This window comes from Dermochelys coriacea, chromosome 3 (genome assembly GCF_009764565.3).
Source record: "Dermochelys coriacea isolate rDerCor1 chromosome 3, rDerCor1.pri.v4, whole genome shotgun sequence".
Classification (NCBI taxonomy): domain Eukaryota; kingdom Metazoa; phylum Chordata; order Testudines; family Dermochelyidae; genus Dermochelys; species Dermochelys coriacea.
Window position 1 is genome coordinate 173,374,157 of NC_050070.1, and position 18,791 is coordinate 173,392,947.

The following is an 18,791-nucleotide window of genomic DNA, read 5'->3' on the forward strand; positions in this document are numbered from 1 at the left end:
GCCTTCAGGCAGCTCCCTTCAGGCCAGACTCTACCTCCAAGTTCCATGTGCAGAAGGGACCCTCTATGTATGGATCTCTCCCTTCCCCCAGGTCAGCAGCCAGAGGTATTACATTTCCCAGGTAGTATCTTACACCACAGAGAGACTCCTATTGAAGGGGATGCTGGGAACAGAGCTGGGAACAGCTCTGGCTGGGAAGTCCTTGGTAGTCCAGTAGCAATGGAGCAACACTACCATGAAATGCAACTCCGGGATGAGAGCAGTGGGACACAGAGCTACTATGGAGATAGAGGAGCAATCTGTTCACATTGAATCTGGGCCTCAATGCTGAGTGTGTTGTCACCATGTCTATACTCAGCCATCTTCAACAGAGTCATGTTGGGAGAGTTTCTGAGATGTTGGAACATGCAAGTTTTGTTTTGTGTGTGGTTTTGTTTTCGCTGCTTTAGTTTTGTTTACTGCAAGGAGCATTTTGGGGATATGAAACATAGGGCCCTAATATACTACAATGCTAAATAACAATAACCATCTTTACCTTTGTTTACATAAAAACTACACAAATTAAATGATAAAATTACAATACTCAAATCAAGTATTTCCACAACAGGAGGTTGTACATGCTATAATACCCATCTTATGCCAGCATCACAAAATAAGGATCCGAAATCATAAGCACTTTCATCTTGCAGATGTAATGTTCATTTCCAAGGGGCAAACCAAAACATTTGTTTTGCACTGGTGAACTTATAGTAACATTCTGCTTGGCGCAGGGCACAAAGGACAGCAATGATGACAGAGCTGTAAGTAGTATAGCTGACAGCTCATGAAATATTAAGACTTAAAGCATGGGCCGGGCTATAAAATAAAAGGTGGAAGAATATTGTAAGCGTGTGAGTGCACCATGACTGAATTCTGAGGGCAGGTAATCTTTATAGAAATCTAGGTATTTCATTTCATTTCGTTACAAAGCGCCAATGATTTAAAGAGAACTGAGGAGCCAGTCTTGTCCTTAAGCTCCATGTAAATTTCTGCAAAGCTACCTAAGTCCAGATGCTACTGAGCTGCTTAAGCCCTGGTGGCATTTAGCCTATTCCAACTGCAAAGCCTGATCTGGTATGCATATTTGCATTCCTAACACCGCAATAATATTTAAAGGGTCAGAGCCTGACACAGTTCAAATACCTTCACTGCCTAATTTGGATTAGGGAGTTGAACCCAGGACTCCCACTTTCTAGGAGAGGGCCCTAATCCCTGGGCTATAAGGTATTGTTAGGTGGGCATGGGCAGTGCATAATTGAGGCTGGGGGAGGCTAAACCTCCCAAACCTCATACCACCAGGTGAGGGGCAGTGGCGGATTTGGGGGCCCCAGGAAAAATTTCTCCCCGCCACGGACTCGGGTAATACTCCTGGGGCCGAGGCAGGGGCATAGAGCTTTTCCAGTCTTGGGGCTGCAGTGGAGGTTGAGAAGGAGTGAGCAGGGGGCATTGCCACAGGGGGGAAAAGGCGGGGTGGGAGTGGGGGTGGGGCCACACAGGAAGGGGAAGGACGAGGGAGGGGCTCCGAGCTTGGAGATCCAGCCAGGGCTGAGAGCTTGACCGTGGCCATGGCCGAGCTCTCAACCACGCCCCGCGCTCCCAACCAGGTGGCCCCAACCATGTTCTCAGACCCCCCCACCCCATGCCAGCTGGAGCCATGTGGGGGACGACGACAGGGAACTGAGAGCAGCAAGCAGGGGCGTGGCCTTGTCTGGAAAAGGTGGGTCGGGGTCTAGCCTGAGTCTCCACAAGGGGTAACTTCATCCGCCACCCATGGTGGTGGGTAACTTTTAATCCGTCCTGTTGAAGCTTTTCTACTGTGCCTAAAATAATTAGATATTCCCTGGAGCATGGACTGACATTTAAGTCAGCTTCCTCTCAGCTGGAATGCCCTAACGACCAAGCTCCAGATTCATTCTTGCTCTTTCACTGGCCCATTGCAACACCTAACTCCCCCTTATGAATCTAGCTCTTAGGGTCCTAACTGCCTTGAGTGCCTTTTGAAAATGGGATCTTGGGAAAAAAATCCCAGGGAAGCTGGGTCAACTGACTTGAGCTCACAGGGCTTAAGCTATGAGGCTAAAAATAGCAGTGTAGACACTCCTGCTTGGGCTGGAGCCCAGGTTCTGAGACCCCCTTCCCTCACCAGGTTTCAGACCCCAGGCTCAGAGCTGGTGCTAGCCCATTGGGGCCTAAGCAGGCATATTTTCCACCCCTGCAACACTAAAACAGGCAAGTTCTTATAATAAAAAGCAAATAGGGGGCCCTCTTGAGCTGCTCAGGGCCCTAAGCAATTGCTTAGTCTGCTTTTGCCAAGTGTGGGCTCTGCCCAGCCACCAGTCCAAGCGGGAATGCTGCTATGTTTAGCCCTGTAGCATGAACCAAATCCGTTGACCCAGTCTCTGAGACTTGCTGTTGTGGGTTTCGGATTTTGTTTTGTTTTGTTTTTTGCAGTGTAGACATAACCCTAGCCTCCTAAGTCACTTAGGCATTTTTGAAAATGTTGCCCACTGTGATAGAAATGGTGACAGGATCACCACCTAATTTACCTCACACAACTGATTTAAGTGTGGAGATAGAACCAAAGTTTTGAAATAATTTCAGAAATCTGCTAGCCATTTTTGCCATAGACCCTGGAGTCCTTTTAAAAGCCCTGCCGACATTTTGATAGAGACAGGAGAATGGCAGAGAGAAACTTAGGAGCCATATGTATTTATTAGACAAATTCAGTCTCTTTCACCATAGGCTAAGGTTACATTGAGAGATGAACATTTTCCAAAAACATTCATTATTTAACCAGCTCTGGTACTAGCTGTGGCACAGATGGGTTGATGCTGGTCACCCTAATGGGAATGATTTTTTCATTCTGACTTCTGAGAGATTCCCCTGCACAAGAACAATTTATTGAAGCTTTGCAGAGAGATTTGACCCGAGGCAGGAAGACTGTTTAGGGGTGGGGGAAAAAAAGTTTGTAGCAACAGCAAAGTATATATCCCTTATTGATGAAGAGCAGAAAGGAGGAATAGTCAAAATACTTCAAAATACTTCAACAATAGCACAGGTGCTATTGTTAAAAGGTGCTATTGTTATGCTTAGAAATGAAGACACCTTGCAAAAGTATAGCAGAATTCATTTTAAACGAATATTTCAAACTAATAATCAAATGAAAGAAATCAGAAACAGAAGACACTTTCTTGTGCTCTTTCATGCCATTAGATCTATTCAGGCCGAGCGTTTTTGTCTTTCTTTCTGTCGACAATAAAACATCAAACGGTACTTTCAATAGATGAGGGAATGTGCACATCCTCCGTGAAATCTGTATCTTGGCATAGTTACTCAGAAAAGCAAGCATTTACACACAGTCATGAAAAGCATTAACATTCCTTAACTGTCAGAACTGGCTATTCGACTTTTAATTACAGGGAATCCTTTGGGGTAGGAGAAAAAGAAGTGGTTCCAGGAAGTTTTGTTCTTTTGCAATTTCCTTTCGATGGACTAAAACATATATCACAGAAAATAAAAGGAACATAATATAATGTGAAAATTGGATTATAATATAAAAACATTATAATATGTATAAAAAAGAGGGATAGGAAATGGAAACTCTTCTTAAGGAAACCCTTCTTTTCTTATTCATGTACTGTAGGTTCAGAAGCAAACACATTATGCTTTATTCCACTGACATAAGAAATAATTGTTATTATTGTGATTGATTCATAGATTCATAGATTCATAGATACTAAGGTCAGAAGGGACCATTCTGATCATCTAGTCCGACCTCCTGCACAACGCAGGACAGAATCTCACCCACCCACTCCTTACAGTGTGTATGATAAAACCCATTGTTTCATGTTCTCTGTGTGTGTATATAAATCTCCCCACTGTATTTTCCACCGAATGCATCCGATGAAGTGAGCTGTAGCTCACGAAAGCTTATGCTCAAATAAATTTGTTAGTCTCTAAGGTGCCACAAGTACTCCTTTTCTTTTTGCAAATACAGATTAACACGGCTGCTACTCTGAAAACAATTTAATTGTCTGTCTGGTGATGTTCTCCTCCTAATATAGCATGGCAAGAAAATCCTCCAAATATTAATGATTAACCTGTTGAATTAGAGATAGTTCACCTCCCAATGACTTCATAAATATCTGCTTCAATTACTTTTGGTAAATGAAATAACCAATCATTCATTTTCTGATATAGCTGTAAAACTAATATCTGAAAAGTTTTCAAAATAAATCACTTTAAAAATGTATAGTGTGTACCTTCTAAAAATGAAACCAACATACATCTCTGAGTTGTGAAGAATATGTATTAAAGTTATAACAACCAACAAGAATGCACTTTTATGTAGAAATCCATGATTAAATCGAGTCTTCCTGACTAGTGATTTAAATCAAATCCACCCTGCCCAAAGCAACTTGTAAAAAGCAAGGAAATAAACTACTAATTTTAAAGGCAAAGAATGTACTGTATTAAAGCTCATAAACAGTATGGAAAAAGGAATGGTCCCCCTCTAAAATAATATAAACACATCAAAGTGCCACTATCATAGCAGCAGGAACTCTGGCTTGCCAGTGTCTTGCACTTCACTAAGATTTCTGCACATAAAAGCAGAAAATTATTGTTTCAAAATTAAAATAAGCCCATTTAGCAAGATTGCTTAGATGGCAATTTTCAGAGCCTATTTTAATGTGTTGCAGAGTAATCTGACTTTGAAAATATGTAAATAATATTATCCTCCTAAACCCTGGAAGAAGGTGCCAAATTCTGGACCCTGGCACAGCCACACTGCAAGTGTCCACACCAGTGCTTTTGTCAGTGAAACTTATGTCACTCGGAGGGGTGTTTTTTCATACCCCTGAGCAACATAAGATATAATGACAAAAGTGCTAGTATAGACGTAGCCTGAGTCACAGTCAGGAAACTGAATAGGCCAGAGCAGCTCACAGAGCCCCCAACTGATAGTGGTGGTAATGAATTTAACTCTCTCAGCATCCCTCTTCTTCCCTGTCCCCTGGTTTTATGGATTACTTGGCTATTCTTTGATTGTAATAATGGGGTCATCCTTCACTTCTGGAGCTGGAGTGGCCCCTCTCTCACTGCTGGGATGGCTTTCACCACCAAGTCTGGAAACACAAAGTGGTGGGGGAAGTAGTGGTAATTTATTAGGTGAATCTCATAATTCATGAGTGTGATCCTATGAGATTTTTCTCCCATAGGGCCTAATCCAAAGCCCACTGAAGTCAGTAGAAAGAGTGCTGTAGACTTCAATGAACTTTGGATCAGGGCCATAGATTGCAGTGTGCTGAACACAGCACTTCATCTATTTTAAATCATTAAACAGTTTTCAAGCACTTTCTGTCTTTTAAAAAAAAGCCTGTGCCCAGACAGGAAGAACAATTTTATTCACACTTATTAACCTTTCCCATTTGCATAAAATTTACAGCAGGTTCCTTTTATACCTGAGAATATTCAAGGTAAAACAAGAACTTCATTTACTTACATAAACTTATTGCACACGGGGGGCAAAAAAGCAGCTTTGTTTTCTTCTATCCATTTTCTTACATTTACAAGCAGCTCCATGGCTCACCAGCAATGAGACTTTTGGGGAAGATAATGAGTTGGCACAGAAGTATGCAGCATGCACTCTCGGTAGGTTATTCCCACCACAAAGCTCTGGTGATTGGCTGATAAGATAGAGTTCTTCAGGCTGGGGTGACAAAGGGAACTACTTTGTTCGATCAGCCAAAGGTTATTTTGTAGAGCAAACTATATTCTGGTAGCTTAGGCAATAATCAACTCATGCATTTCAAAAACATCTAGATCTTTGCTTAGCTCTGTTTAAACATATAAACTCTGTGTGTGTGTGTGTGTTAGCAGGGCTAGAAAGAAGACAAGCATTCAATTTTTATTCATCGTATTGTTGAAAGTATAGGTTAAATGTCAGTCAATAGCATTATCATGAAAACAATATCTATATATGAGAGAGAGAGAGAGATTTATTTTTTTAAATAGATATTCCTGAAGCACTTAAGAGTGGAATAATGCACTGATTTGTTCATGATATTTAGTTCTTATAACTTGTCACAAGTGCAAGTAGAGAATTTAAGTCAGATGTCAACGGGTTAGTATTGTAAGAAATCCACAGCTCCCTGGGAACTACATAGTTGTTACTATGTCAACTCAAAATGTTATGAACCTCCTGCTACCAAAGCACAGAGCTGAAGGAGAATCTCCATTAACTGTTAACAGTATATGCCCTGATACTGTAGATCAGTTCTGAATCCACACAGCAGAAGGCATTAAGTGAGCTGTAGCTCATGAAAGCTTATGCTCAAATAAATTTGTTAGTCTCTAAGGTGCCACAAGTACTCCTTTTCTTTTTGCGAATACAGACTAACACGGCTGCTACTCTGAAACCTGTCAGTATTGCCTTTGAATCCTGAAACATCAGGAATGGGGATGTACATTTTTGAACTCTCAGATGGTGCATGACTAAGCAAAATGGGGGTAATTTTTTCTTAGGGTCAAATTTTCAGAATGTGATATCTATTGCTGAATTATCCAAAGTCAGTAATACAGGTCTTGGGCACTATCATTAGCTTGTGTACTTACCAGAATTTATATATAAATAGGCAGATTCTGATTGGGTTATATCAGTGTAAATCTGGAGTAACTCTATTGAAGTCAATTGAATCCTGCCTACAAATTCCATTTGTGCATGTAAACAGAGTTCGTGCTGAGTACAAGGGGGTTTTCTGTTTATGAGCGCTATCATTTCTGCATACAACTGTCAGTGTGCTAAACTGTGTGTACATAGAATTTCATGTGCACAAATGGTGGCTGGATTGAGGCCTTTGAAAATATAACCCTTAAAATGGAAACCTGTGAAAAGTGGGAGCAGTTATACTTGCAAAAAATCCTCTCTTGAAGCAGGAGTATTCGCAAAAAGAAAAGGAGTACTTGTGGCACCTTAGAGACTAACAAATTTATTTGAGCATAAGCTTTCGTGAGCTACAGCTCACTTCATCGGATGCAGGAGTGTCCTTCCCTAGATGGGCAGACCCAGTGGACATCACTATGTTATGTGTACATTTCAGTTCTTTATACAAAAAATTCCCCAGTGGCGGCAATACAGGGGTCCTTAGCATTTTAGACTCCATGTAGACTCACTTCTGAATTTATCACCTTCTGTTTATGATTCTGCATAAGTTTGATGACAGAATGTGGGGTTGTGACTTGACTATCATGAAATTCTTATGGGGGAGGGGGCCGTGCAGTCTGTTGTTATCAGCTTGTTGGGTAAACAACAAGTGGAAAACTGGCTGTGAATTATTAGGCATTACTGTAGTCTCATTAGTAAGTACAGATTGTTTGTCACTCTCTGAACACCTGGGGTAGTTTCTGTTCTGTTTTCACTCTCAGTTCCTGGGGGATTTCCCACTGACTTTTATAAAGAAACAAACATATAGATGTTTTTTTTACCAATTAAAAAAAATATTTTTGCACTGATGACAAAAATAACAGTACAAAATTTACAAGGACTTGTTACTTCTTGTCATAGCTTAGTCTTCCTAATATTTATATAATATGTATATGTATTAAGGAGTGGCAACATGGTTTCTGCTTAAAGCTGAATTTTACATTCTCACTGAATTGTACATATGTGGCCAGATTGGCTTGCAAATTGATATGTTAAAGGGTAAAGTGCAAATCTGTGGTAATTTGATCCAGGTGTTCCTTACACAGGAACTTGTCTACACAGGAAAGCTATACTGGTATAAACTAAGGGCATGGCTACACTTGCAGATGTAGAGCGTTTTGAATTAAACCCGCCTTCGGAGAGCACAGTAGGGAAAGCGCTGCAGTCTGTCCACACTGACAGCTGCAAGCGCACTGGCGTGGCCACATTTGCAGCATTTGCAGCAGCATTGGGAGCAGTGCATTATGGGCAGCTATCCCACAGAGCACCTCTTCCTATTCTGGCGCTGTGGCTTGTGGAAAGGGGGCAGGGGGGTGCGGGGCATTCTGGGTCCTGTCCCAACACCCCATGATGCATCGGTTCGCATCCCAGCATTTCCTTTGCTTCCGTCCACATTTGGCACCATCTTTCGATGTTTTTTATACTGCAAGCTCTGTCTTCCCTTTTGGTCTGCGGGAATGGAGCCTGAACTGCTGAGGAGTATGCTGACGAGTGTCACCAGCACGTCACATTTGGCAGTCGAGTTATTCCTTATGATCCAAAGTGACAGTAAGGGCTCAGATGATATCGAGTAACGCATATTACACGAGTTTGCTTGTGGCATTCATGGAGATGCTTACGGCCGTGGAACGCCACTTTTGGGCTCGGGAAACAAGCACTGAGTGGTGGGATCACATCGTCATGCAAGTCTGGGATGACAAGCAGTGGCTGCAGAACTTTTGGATGAGAAAAGCCACTTTCATGGGACTCTGTGAGGAGCTTGCCCCCAACTTGTGGTGCAAGGACACGAAATTGAGAGCTGCCCCAATGGTGGAGAAGTGGTTGACTATTGCAATCTGGAAGCTGGCAACTCCAGACAACAACCGATTGGTCGCTAACGAGTTTGGAGTGGGGAAGTCAACTGTTGGAATCATGTTGATGTAAATTTGCAGGGCCATTAATCACATTCTGCTCAGAAGAACCATGACTCTGGATAATGTACATGACATTATGAATAGCTTTGCACAAATGGGTGGAGGGCGATAGAAGGCACGCATATTCCAGTTCTGGCACCAGCCCACCTAGCTTCTGAGTATGTTAATCGGAAGGGGTATTTCTCTATGGTTTTCCAGGTGCTTGTGGATCACCGTGGGCATTTCATTGACATTAACGCAGGCTGGTCCGGAAAGGTGCATGACGCACGCATCTTTCGGAACACTGGCCTGTTCAGGAAGCTGCAAGCCGGGACTTTTTTCCCAGACCAGAAGATCACCGTAGGAGAAGTTGAAATTCCCATTGTGATCCTTGGAGACCCCACTTACCCTTTAATGCCGTGGTGTTGGATCAGATTAAAGAAGTTCTGTATTAAAATCACAAATGAGTTTGATTCCCCATAGTTTAAATTCCAGGGTATTACTAATTAAGAGGTCTCTTGGTTTTTGATACTGTTTCTCTCCCTCTCTGTGTGAAACTTGCAAGCTGCTAATTGTGTTAGTACATTCTAAGACAGAGTCTGTTCTCAAAGCAATTCTTTGTAACAACAACTACTCACACAGAGAGAGACTCAAAGCAATACTCTGTAACAACAGAAACAACACCCAGAGACTCCCCACCCTTTTGTTGTATTCATCTCGCTTTGTTAACAATTGTGATTAAAATAGAGATAGAGGATGGATGCTTGGTGTGGATAATAACTGAATGATCACGGAGGTGCCCACCTAAGAATCCAGTGTCCATCTGCTGAAGAAGGCATCAAGTGGAAATAACCAGAGGACCCCCAGAGGGCAGACTGGAATCCACCCAACAGCCTCAAGAATGGGAGAACCAAAGAACAAGATAACATCTGGCAGCACAGAGCCGTCACGAATGTGCCATCTGCTGATTGATTCAGCAGCAGCATGATGAAGCAATTCCCACAGACTGGCATAGGAAGAAATTCCTATAAAAATGGACTCTAGAAAGTGAGAACTTTGGGGTCTGATTCTGCAAACCAACTTTCAGGAACATCAGATGTGCACCTGACAAGGCCCTGCTCCTTCCTCATGTCCAGGCCACCTGGCTTGCATGAGCAACTCTAAGGCTGGTAACTATAATAACAACCTTGCAGAACCTGTGTGTGTATGAATGAATGTGTGAATAAATATGAAATTGAATGGAATGTTATAGCTATAACTAACTGCTTACTATGATTCGTTCTGTATTCACAATAAATGTGGTAGTTTGCCTTTTCCCCTTTAATAAGATCCTGCTGGTTTTTATTTTATTGGTATAACATTTTGGTGGAGAATTGCGAAAGGGGGAATACTGTTAAAAAGCCTCAGTTATTGTAAATATTGGTGTGCACACTGCCAGCTCTATTGAGCTAGGTATTTCTATTGGGTTAACCAGACCTGCTGGCCTCCGGGAAGGTAGCAGGGGAAAGTGTATAAATTAAGCTAAGATTACTAAAAAAAATCAGGTTAACCAGACTTGCTGGCCTCCAGGAAGGTAGCAGGGGAAAAATGCATAGATTAAGCTATGATTATTAAATCTAAGTCCTGTTGCTCACTGAGATATCAGGAGCAGCAAGAAGGCCTAAGGGCCAGGCTAAGCTACTCACTGCAATAAGGAGTAGCAGGTTCAGAGAATCTAGGCTGTGTCACTTGCTGACCTGTGCCAAGTGTGATGAGGAAATTTGATAAGCTATGATTTCAGAATTTAGGCTGTGCCACTTGCTAAGTAATACCAGGAGTGACAAAGAGATTGAAATATCCATGTTAAGATGTTTAAAAGAAAACAGGGTAAGCCAGTACCAGAGGGAGAAATGGAGTTAGAAGGAACTCCAACCTCATCTTTTGTTAAAAAAATTACACCTTTTAAACAAATCCTTCAAAAATTTGGGCACAGTCCTTGGACTAAACAAGCCCTAGCTGATGTCTGCACTATTTCGGACCTAAAGGATAGATTGGCTCAGTATATCCTCATATACAAACCTTCTAGTGCTGCCAAAAGAGATGCAGCACTAATTTGGTTGTTGTGGGAGGCATGTAAGGATTCTTATCTCTGCTTGTCTTCATGTAAAGAGGAAAAGGCACAAACGGAAAAGGGAGCAGACAACTAGAAGGTGCTGGCTACAAATACCCAAAGTCAGCTGAAAATAGTGGAAGAGGCACTCCAGGAATGCAAAAAGAGAGAAAGATTCCTGGCAGACCAAGCTAAAGCCTCTGAGAAAATTGAAAAAGAGAATCATGTGCTCCAAGGTATGGTAAAGAAATTAACCTTGAAGCACGGCAGAGCACCTGCAAATCATAGTCGTTTTAATCACTAATTAAGAGTCTGAGACAAAAATTGGGCATTGCCTCTAAACAGGTAGCAGCCATTACAGCAGAAGAAGGGGGAGAAGGTCCTACATAGGGCACCCCCAGGCATAATTATAAAGAGAAAAGAGAGTGAAAAAGTTAACTCTGCAGAGGCTGGAGGGAATTAAACAGCTAAACTTTGTGAAAATGTTAAAAAGGAAAAGTCTTAGAGAAAGAGCATTCTTGGTTTCTTTCTTTGCAGCCATTCTGAAGGAAAAATGGGCCCTTTTCCAAAGGAATTTCTGTAAATTAGCCGGGCAAAAATAAACTATCTGATTAAAATAATTTGACTGGACAATTTAGTCAAATTTGCTAAAACATAAGAGGGTTCTATTGGAACTTAACTGCCTCAAATGTATAAAGAGAATGTAAGATGTAAAAAACAGAGCAGTGTGGAAGGGATGTTAAGGAAAAGAAAATGTCTATCTGTCTATCTATCTATCCCTCTGTGTGTGTGTGTGTGTGTGTGTGTAAATATGTAAAATTCTAAGGACCAATTGGGTTTGTTTTTGTTTTAAATAATGCCACTAAAAATCCATTTGACTCTTTAATTCAAAGTTGCAAAACTGACAGACCTTTTTGCTAGACATAGGTAATTAGTGTTGTTTGGCTTTGGGATTTGGCATTTAACCCTTAAAAGGTAACTCAATGCTTTACAAAATTTAAAATAAAAAGAAAAGGAGTACTTGTGGCACCTTAGAGACTAACAAATTTATTAGAGCATAATAAGAACAAGTACTCCTCCTTTTCTTTTCTTTTTGCGAATACAGACTAACACGGCTGCTACTCTGAAAATTTAAAATGTTTTTAAGTTGTGGCTGCAGCAGGGCAGTCAAAATCAGGAGAATAGAAAAAAATTCTGGATTCTTTTTGTTTGTTTTTGTAAAAAAATAGCAGTTGAGAGCTGTAGTAAATAAATAAATAATAAGAAATTAAAAAAGACAGTGCCCCTCTGAAGCAACAGCAGGGGTGAGGTGCACAAAACAAAAAGAAGCAATGTTAGAAACACTGAGCCTTAAAATGGCTCTGAGTAATCACACTGTCACTTTTATAAAGGTACATGAAAACTCTGTAAGCAAAAAAAGAAATAGTTATACCTTATGTAAAAATTGATATGGATAATGTTATAGAAGTTAAACTATGGAAGGAATGTGTATTTGCTCCCAAACACGTGCAGGGTATATTGTAGAAGGGGCAAAAGAAATGCAAACATACTATGCTACTTAATTAAAATGCTATTAGGGCTCCAAAGGCAGCCATAATAGGTTGGGTTTTCTTTTTCAGATTGCTGTGTGTTTTGGAAGCAGAAGTTAAAAAAAAAAAAGTAATCAAAACTCTGGTGAAAGTTGATTGTGTCCCTTTTAAGATAGAGTCTCTGAGCTGCTAATGGCTTTAAATCCAAAAGCAGGAAGCGTCTGTGAAAATGCAAATTATCTAAATGATAAAGAAAGGAAAGAAATAGCAGCACAAAGGAGCTGCAGATAAAGGACATACCTGGTCAGCAAACAAATTGTCTAAATAAAAGGCATGGTATAAAAAGATAATTTAAATAAATTTAATGATAATAAGTACCCCTGTAACAATGTATAGTGTTTTATGATTTTTGGTAAAATCCTTTAAGGTCATATGGTAATGATGCTTCTCAGCTATTACCTGTAAATAAACTTAAAGCTTAACACAGCAGGAAAAACGTTATATACTTGATCTGCTGTATAAGAAGGAAAACTGAGGTACCCCACCTCATGGATTTAATGACTAAACAGTGGGATAATTTCCCCATAACCCTTAAAAGATAGAAGCCATTGAAACCTGGCCTACCTATAGAACAAAAGCAGGAAAATATGGGGGTAATTCCTCTGTTTTGCCTGCAACCAGCAAGGGTATTTGTAAAAGAAATATTTTAAGCAATAATCTGCCACCCCAAAAAGGGTAGAAACATGTTCTTTTTGTCTTTCAGAAAATCAGGAAACGCTGATGCCAGCTGAAGAGCAACCCAATACCATGAATCTATTGTCACAATAGAAATGTGTTTTGTGTTCTATGTTTTGTCTTGTCTTGTTGCTAGCACTGTTGTGTGTTTAAAAAAAATACTGCAGACCTGCAGGTACTTAAAAATAAATTAAGCTCTCTGTCCCAGCTAAAGGACAGCCTGATACAAAAACAAAAAGAAAAGGAGTACTTGTGGCACCTTAGAGACTAACAAATTTATTTGAGCATAAGCTTTCGTGAGCTACAGCTCACTTCATTGGATGCATTCAATGAAGTGAGCTGTAGCTCATGAAAGCTTATGCTCAAATAAATTTGTTAGTCTCTAAGGTTCCACAAGTACTCCTTTTCTTTTTGCGAATATAGACTAACGCGGCTGCTACTCTGAAACCATACAAAAACAAGTACATGCCAATGTAGACGTGGTCCAAATTGGTCGGGGTAACCTAAAAGCCCCATGGAATCTTTGGCAATGGCTTAATACTATCACATGGCTTATGCATAAGAAAAAATTTAGAAATAGAAAACTACACAGCCATAGCTATGGGATGCACTGAAATGCAGATACATACCCTAGCTACTTTGGAACACGAAATGTTCTGGGTCATATTGGGAAATATTAAGGGTTTGATGCATTTGTTAAAACAAAAAAAGAGATTATTGTTTGACACTTATCAATATGAATGGATGCAATACGTTTCCAGTATTGTAAAACCAGACTTGTTAATGGGCGAAATTGTTGTCAAAATTGCCCACCAACAGTCCCTGGAGGCAAAGGTATTGAAGGTTAGCCCACTCCTCATATTACACATGGGATCCTTCTGGCTACCCTGGACCTCGGGCCAGTGGGCTGGGGAGGGACGGAAGCTATTGGACACTAGAGGTTGTACCGAAGGGACTCCTCAAAAGAAAGTGTGCCTCACCTTGACTGTTGGCCCAGAACCTAGTAAAGATACATCACTAGGATCATGTATGTGGGATGAATTGGAATCACAAACTCAAATTGCCTCACAGTACCTTCTCTTGAATAGGCTACATAGAAAGTGACACTGATGATTATAAATCTTAGTGTCAAAAGGGGGGTTATGTTGGATCATATTAAAGAAGTTCTGTATTAAAATCACAAATGAGTTTGATTCCCCATAGTTTAAATTCCAGGGTGTTACTAATTAAGAGGTCTCTTGGTTTTTGATACTGTTTCAGTCCCACTCTGTGTGAAACTTGCAAGCTGCTAATTGTGTTAGTACATTCTAAGACAGAGTCTGTTCTCAAAGCAATTCTTTGTAACAACAACTACTCACACAGAGAGAGACTCAAAGCAATACTCTGTAACAACAGAAACAACACCCAGAGACTCTCCGCCTTTTTGTTGTATTCATCTCGCTTTGTTAACAATTGTGATTAAAATAGAGATAGAGGATGGATGTGGTGTGGATAATAACTGAATGATCAGGGAGGTGCCAGCCTAAGAATCCAGTGTCCATCGGCTGAAGAAGGCATCAAGTGGAAATAACCAGAGGACCCCCGGAGGACAGACTGGAATCCACCCAACAGCCTCAAGAATGGGAAAACCAAAGAACAAGATAACATCTGGCAGCACAGAGCCGTCACGAATGTGCCATCTGCTGATTGATTCAGCAGCAGCATGATGAAGCAATTCCCACAGACTGGCATAGGAAGAAATTCCTATAGAAATGGACTCTAGAAAGTGAGAACTTTGGGGTCTGATTCTGCAAACCAACTTTCAGGAACATCGGATGTGCACCTGACAAGGCCCTGCTCCCTCCTCATGTCCAGGCCACCTGGCAACTCTAAGGCTGGTAACTATGATAACAACCTTGCAGAACGACAGGTTTCAGAGTAGCAGCCGTGTTAGTCTGTATTCGCAAAAAGAAAAGGAGTACTTGTGGCACCTTAGAGACTAACAAATTTATTAGAGCATAAGCTTTCGTGAGCTACAGCTCACTTCATCGGATGAATGCATCCGATGAAGTGAGCTGTAGCTCACGAAAGCTTATGCTCTAATAAATTTGTTAGTCTCTAACAAAGTGCCACAAGTACTCCTAACCTTGCAGAACCTGTGTGTGTTTGTGTGTGTGTGAATGAATGTGTGAATAAATATGAGATTGAATGGAATGTTATAGCTATAACTAACTGCTTACTAGGATTCTTTCTGTATTCACAATAAATGTGGTATTTTGCCTTTTCCCCTTTAATAAGATCCTGCTGGTTTTTATTTTATTGGTATAACAGTGGCTCATGAAACCCTACACAGGGAACCTTGACAGCAGCAAGGAGCAGTTCAACAACAGGCTGAGCCAGTGCAGAATGACTGTGGAGTGTGCTTTTGGCCGTTTAAAGGGCCACTGTCTCTCTCTATAGGCAGCTGGACCTAACCGATGACAGCATCCCCGCGGTTATATTCACATGCTGTACCCTCCATAACATTTGTGAAGGGAAGGGTGAATGATTCACTCAGGCATGGAACTCGGAGGTTCAACACCTGGAGGATGAATTTGAACAGCCAGAGAGCAGGACTATTAGAGGGGCGCAGTGCAGAGCTGCAAGGATTAGGAATGCCTTGAGGGAGCAATTTGAGGCTGAAAGCCACCAGTAATGTCTGGTGCCCTGCACCGGAGTGAAGTGCAGTGGTTCCAATGTTAGTAGGAATCTGTGTTTGCTACTCTGACTTGCAGTGCCTGTTTCTTTCCTGGGCTAAGGTATCTTTTACTTTATGCAATAATAAAGAATGTTTTCAAAGCCAAAAGATCCAGTTATTGAAAAGAAAATTCATTTATTGAAAAGAAACACAACTGCTTGGGAAACAGAAAGGGCAGGGGAGGTGGGGTGGGGTGGGGAACGGTACAATCGCAGATTTGCATATGTCCTGTTATGATACTCAGCCTTCCTGTCCGGAGTGCTGTGCAATGAGTGCTTCACTTCAGGATGGCTATACTGCATGGTGATGGGGGTTGAGTGCAGTGGGTAAGGGTCGTAGTTTTCAGGGCTGGGTGGTGAAGCTCCAGGTGTCGGAGGCAGCTGGTGGCAGTAAGAACCCGGATGTTGGGGAAAGTGGGTTGGAGGTGACATGGGGGCACAAGGGAAAGAGTTTTGGGACAAGGGCTGCAGGCAGGGGCGGGCGTGGTAGTGTTCCGCTCCATGGCTACGAGCGCCTGGATAGAGTCCGCGTGGCGCTCCATTATGCTTATCAGCCGATCTGTGCTTTGCTGCTGGAGCACCGCGCTTTTGTGCCGGCACTCCTCATTCTGCTGGTGGACCCTCCTTTCACAGTCCCACCACTCCTGCACTTTTTGATTTTCAGTACTTGAATGCTGCATTACTTCATGCAACGTGTCTTCCTTGCTTCTGCGTGGCCTCTTTCTGATTCTTTGGAGTCTTTCGGCCAGTGATAACACGGACGGCTGAGATCTCAAGGATGGCTGAGATCTGTAAAGGCAAAATGCAACACTTAACAGAGGCAGCATTGTTCACACCAGACAGAGCAATGATTCCCCTGTACTTAAGGGCAACCACAGTCTACACAATAGCATAATTTGCCCATCCCAAAGCGAGTGCACATAACCCACGGGAGCCCCAAAATGGTGAGTAAGCACAGGGTCAAGCGTGACTGATTGTTTCACGGCTGTACTGTCCTCTGGGTTTCTGTGCCTTGGGGAGAGCCAACAGCGGCAGGGGGCCCCTATACTGAACACTGTCCCCACATTTTCCACAGGAGTTCATCCTGGAAGATATCTCGCTACTGAGGGTGACCTGGGAAGCAAGGGATTCTGGGTTGTCTTCCTCCACCTCAGCACCCTCGCTCCCGCTTTGCTCCTCCTCCTCCTCCCGCCTTGTTGAACTGGGCTCTGAAGTGTCCATGGTGGTACTCGGAATGAAGGTGGGGTTGCCCCCAAGTATCGCATCCAACTCTTTGTAGAAACAGCAGGTTGCGGGGGCAGCACTGGAACAGCTGTTTGCCTCACGGGCTTTGCGGTAGGCATTCCGCAGCTCCTTCACTTTAACCGTGCACTGCAGTGCGTCCCGGTCATGGCCCCTTTCCATCATGTCCCTTGATATCTGCCTGAAGGTATCGTAATTCTTGCAGCTGGAGCGCAGCTGGGACTGGACAGCTTCCTCCCCACAAACACCGATGAGGTCCAGCACTTCGCCATTGCTCCACACTGGGGATCGCCTGGTGCATGGAGGCATGGTCACCTGGAAAGATGTGCTCAGAGCACTCCACGCCTGGCTGAGCAAACAGGAAGAGAATTTTCAAAATTCCCAGAGAATTTAAAGGGCGGGTCTGATGGTTGGTCACCTGAAGGCAGGGCAGTAGAGTTCAAAGTGATGACCAGAGTGGCTAGAACAGGCATTGTGGGAGACTTCTGGAAGCTGATCAGAGCACACTAACAGACCAGGGCGTCCACACTGGTGCTGCGGTGCTCCAGCGAGGGCGCAGCAAAAGTTATTCCACTTGCTGAGGTGGAGTACCAGCAGCGCTGTAGCCACGGAGTCAGAGCGCTCTACGTGCCTTGCCAGTGTGGATGGGTAGTGAACTAGTGTGCCCAGGGCTCCTTTAATGCGCTGTAACTCGCAAGTGTAGCCAAGCCCTAAGGTGTGACTTTAAACCAATACAATTACACCAGAATATCTCTCTGTGTGGACACTCTTATTCCAGTATAAGAGTGTCTTTTTCCAGTTTAGTTTATGTCTCTTTAAGTGGTTTAGTCTATACCAAAACAAAACAAAAATAAAAGCCACCCAAAATAAGAGTTTCCGCACAAGTATTTATACTGGTACATATCAGTTTAATTATACTAGTATAACTGGTAAACTTTCCCATGCTTTTAAAAAAAAGTTGACTAATTTTTCACATGAACTATCTGTTGCTGGAAAGCCCCTAGAGAGGTGTCGTGCATGGGACCAAAAAAGAAGGCTGAGCATTTGAAATAATAACATTTATTAGACCTTGCAGTACTATGTTCTCTGCAAACTGCTGGCATGTTGGACGATGAGAAAGAGACAGATCTTCCATTCAAACGACACTAACTCAGGGAAGGTGCACTGGGCTAGGAAACAGGATAGCATTTTTACAGTAATCTCTTCTGTGACAATGTTTTTGTGTACTTTATAACCTTATTATTGGCCAAAATCTAATCTCTCTCCTTTAGGGCAGGCAACTATCATTCCTTCCACATAAGAAAACAGAGAGGTTGCACAAGGTCACTTCCAACATAGCTGGAAACAGAACCTAGGTCTCTAAAGTGACAGAGCCAAAACTCTTCCAATTAGCCACATACCTTTTCAAAATAAAGAGGCTAGATCTATGATTTTGGCTATGCTGTTTGTAACCATTGTTCTAATCACACTAGTCCACTTACAAAAATCTTCATGACAAGGACTTGACAGAAGACAGGAATCAGCATACTTAAAGGGGAAATGCACCTCTCTCTCTCTCTCACACGTATGTCTCTGTCTGTTATGCTGTCTCCCCTCCCTTCATTCCTTCTGCCTTGTAGAGTGTGAGGCTACATTAACAACGAGTTACCCCTTGAGAGCTAGTTCATCATTTAGCAGTAAGGCATTCCCTGGCAAATATACCACCCTCTGACTTCACCACCTAAACCAAGCTTCACAATCATCATTGCTGTGTACCAGTATTAAATTGTTTGTTTAAAACTTATACTGTGTGTGTGTGTGTGTGTATATATATATATATATATATATATATACATACAAGAAGGCTC

General features: G+C 42.2%; 2 protein-coding genes across 2 annotated transcripts in view; both read right to left on the reverse strand.

The window, feature by feature from the left end:
* Positions 1-5,766, reverse strand: part of HAAO (3-hydroxyanthranilate 3,4-dioxygenase) — a 58,115-nt gene extending 52,349 nt beyond the window's left edge. Inside the window, exon 1 of the mRNA XM_038396288.2 lies at positions 5,543-5,766. Coding sequence (XP_038252216.1) covers positions 5,543-5,622 — 80 coding nt within the window. The 5' untranslated portion in view covers positions 5,623-5,766. The remainder of the gene's footprint in view (positions 1-5,542) is intronic.
* LOC122459444 overlaps positions 1-18,791 on the reverse strand; it is a 472,186-nt gene that overhangs the window by 159,246 nt on the left and 294,149 nt on the right. The gene's annotated exons all lie outside the window — the stretch shown is intronic.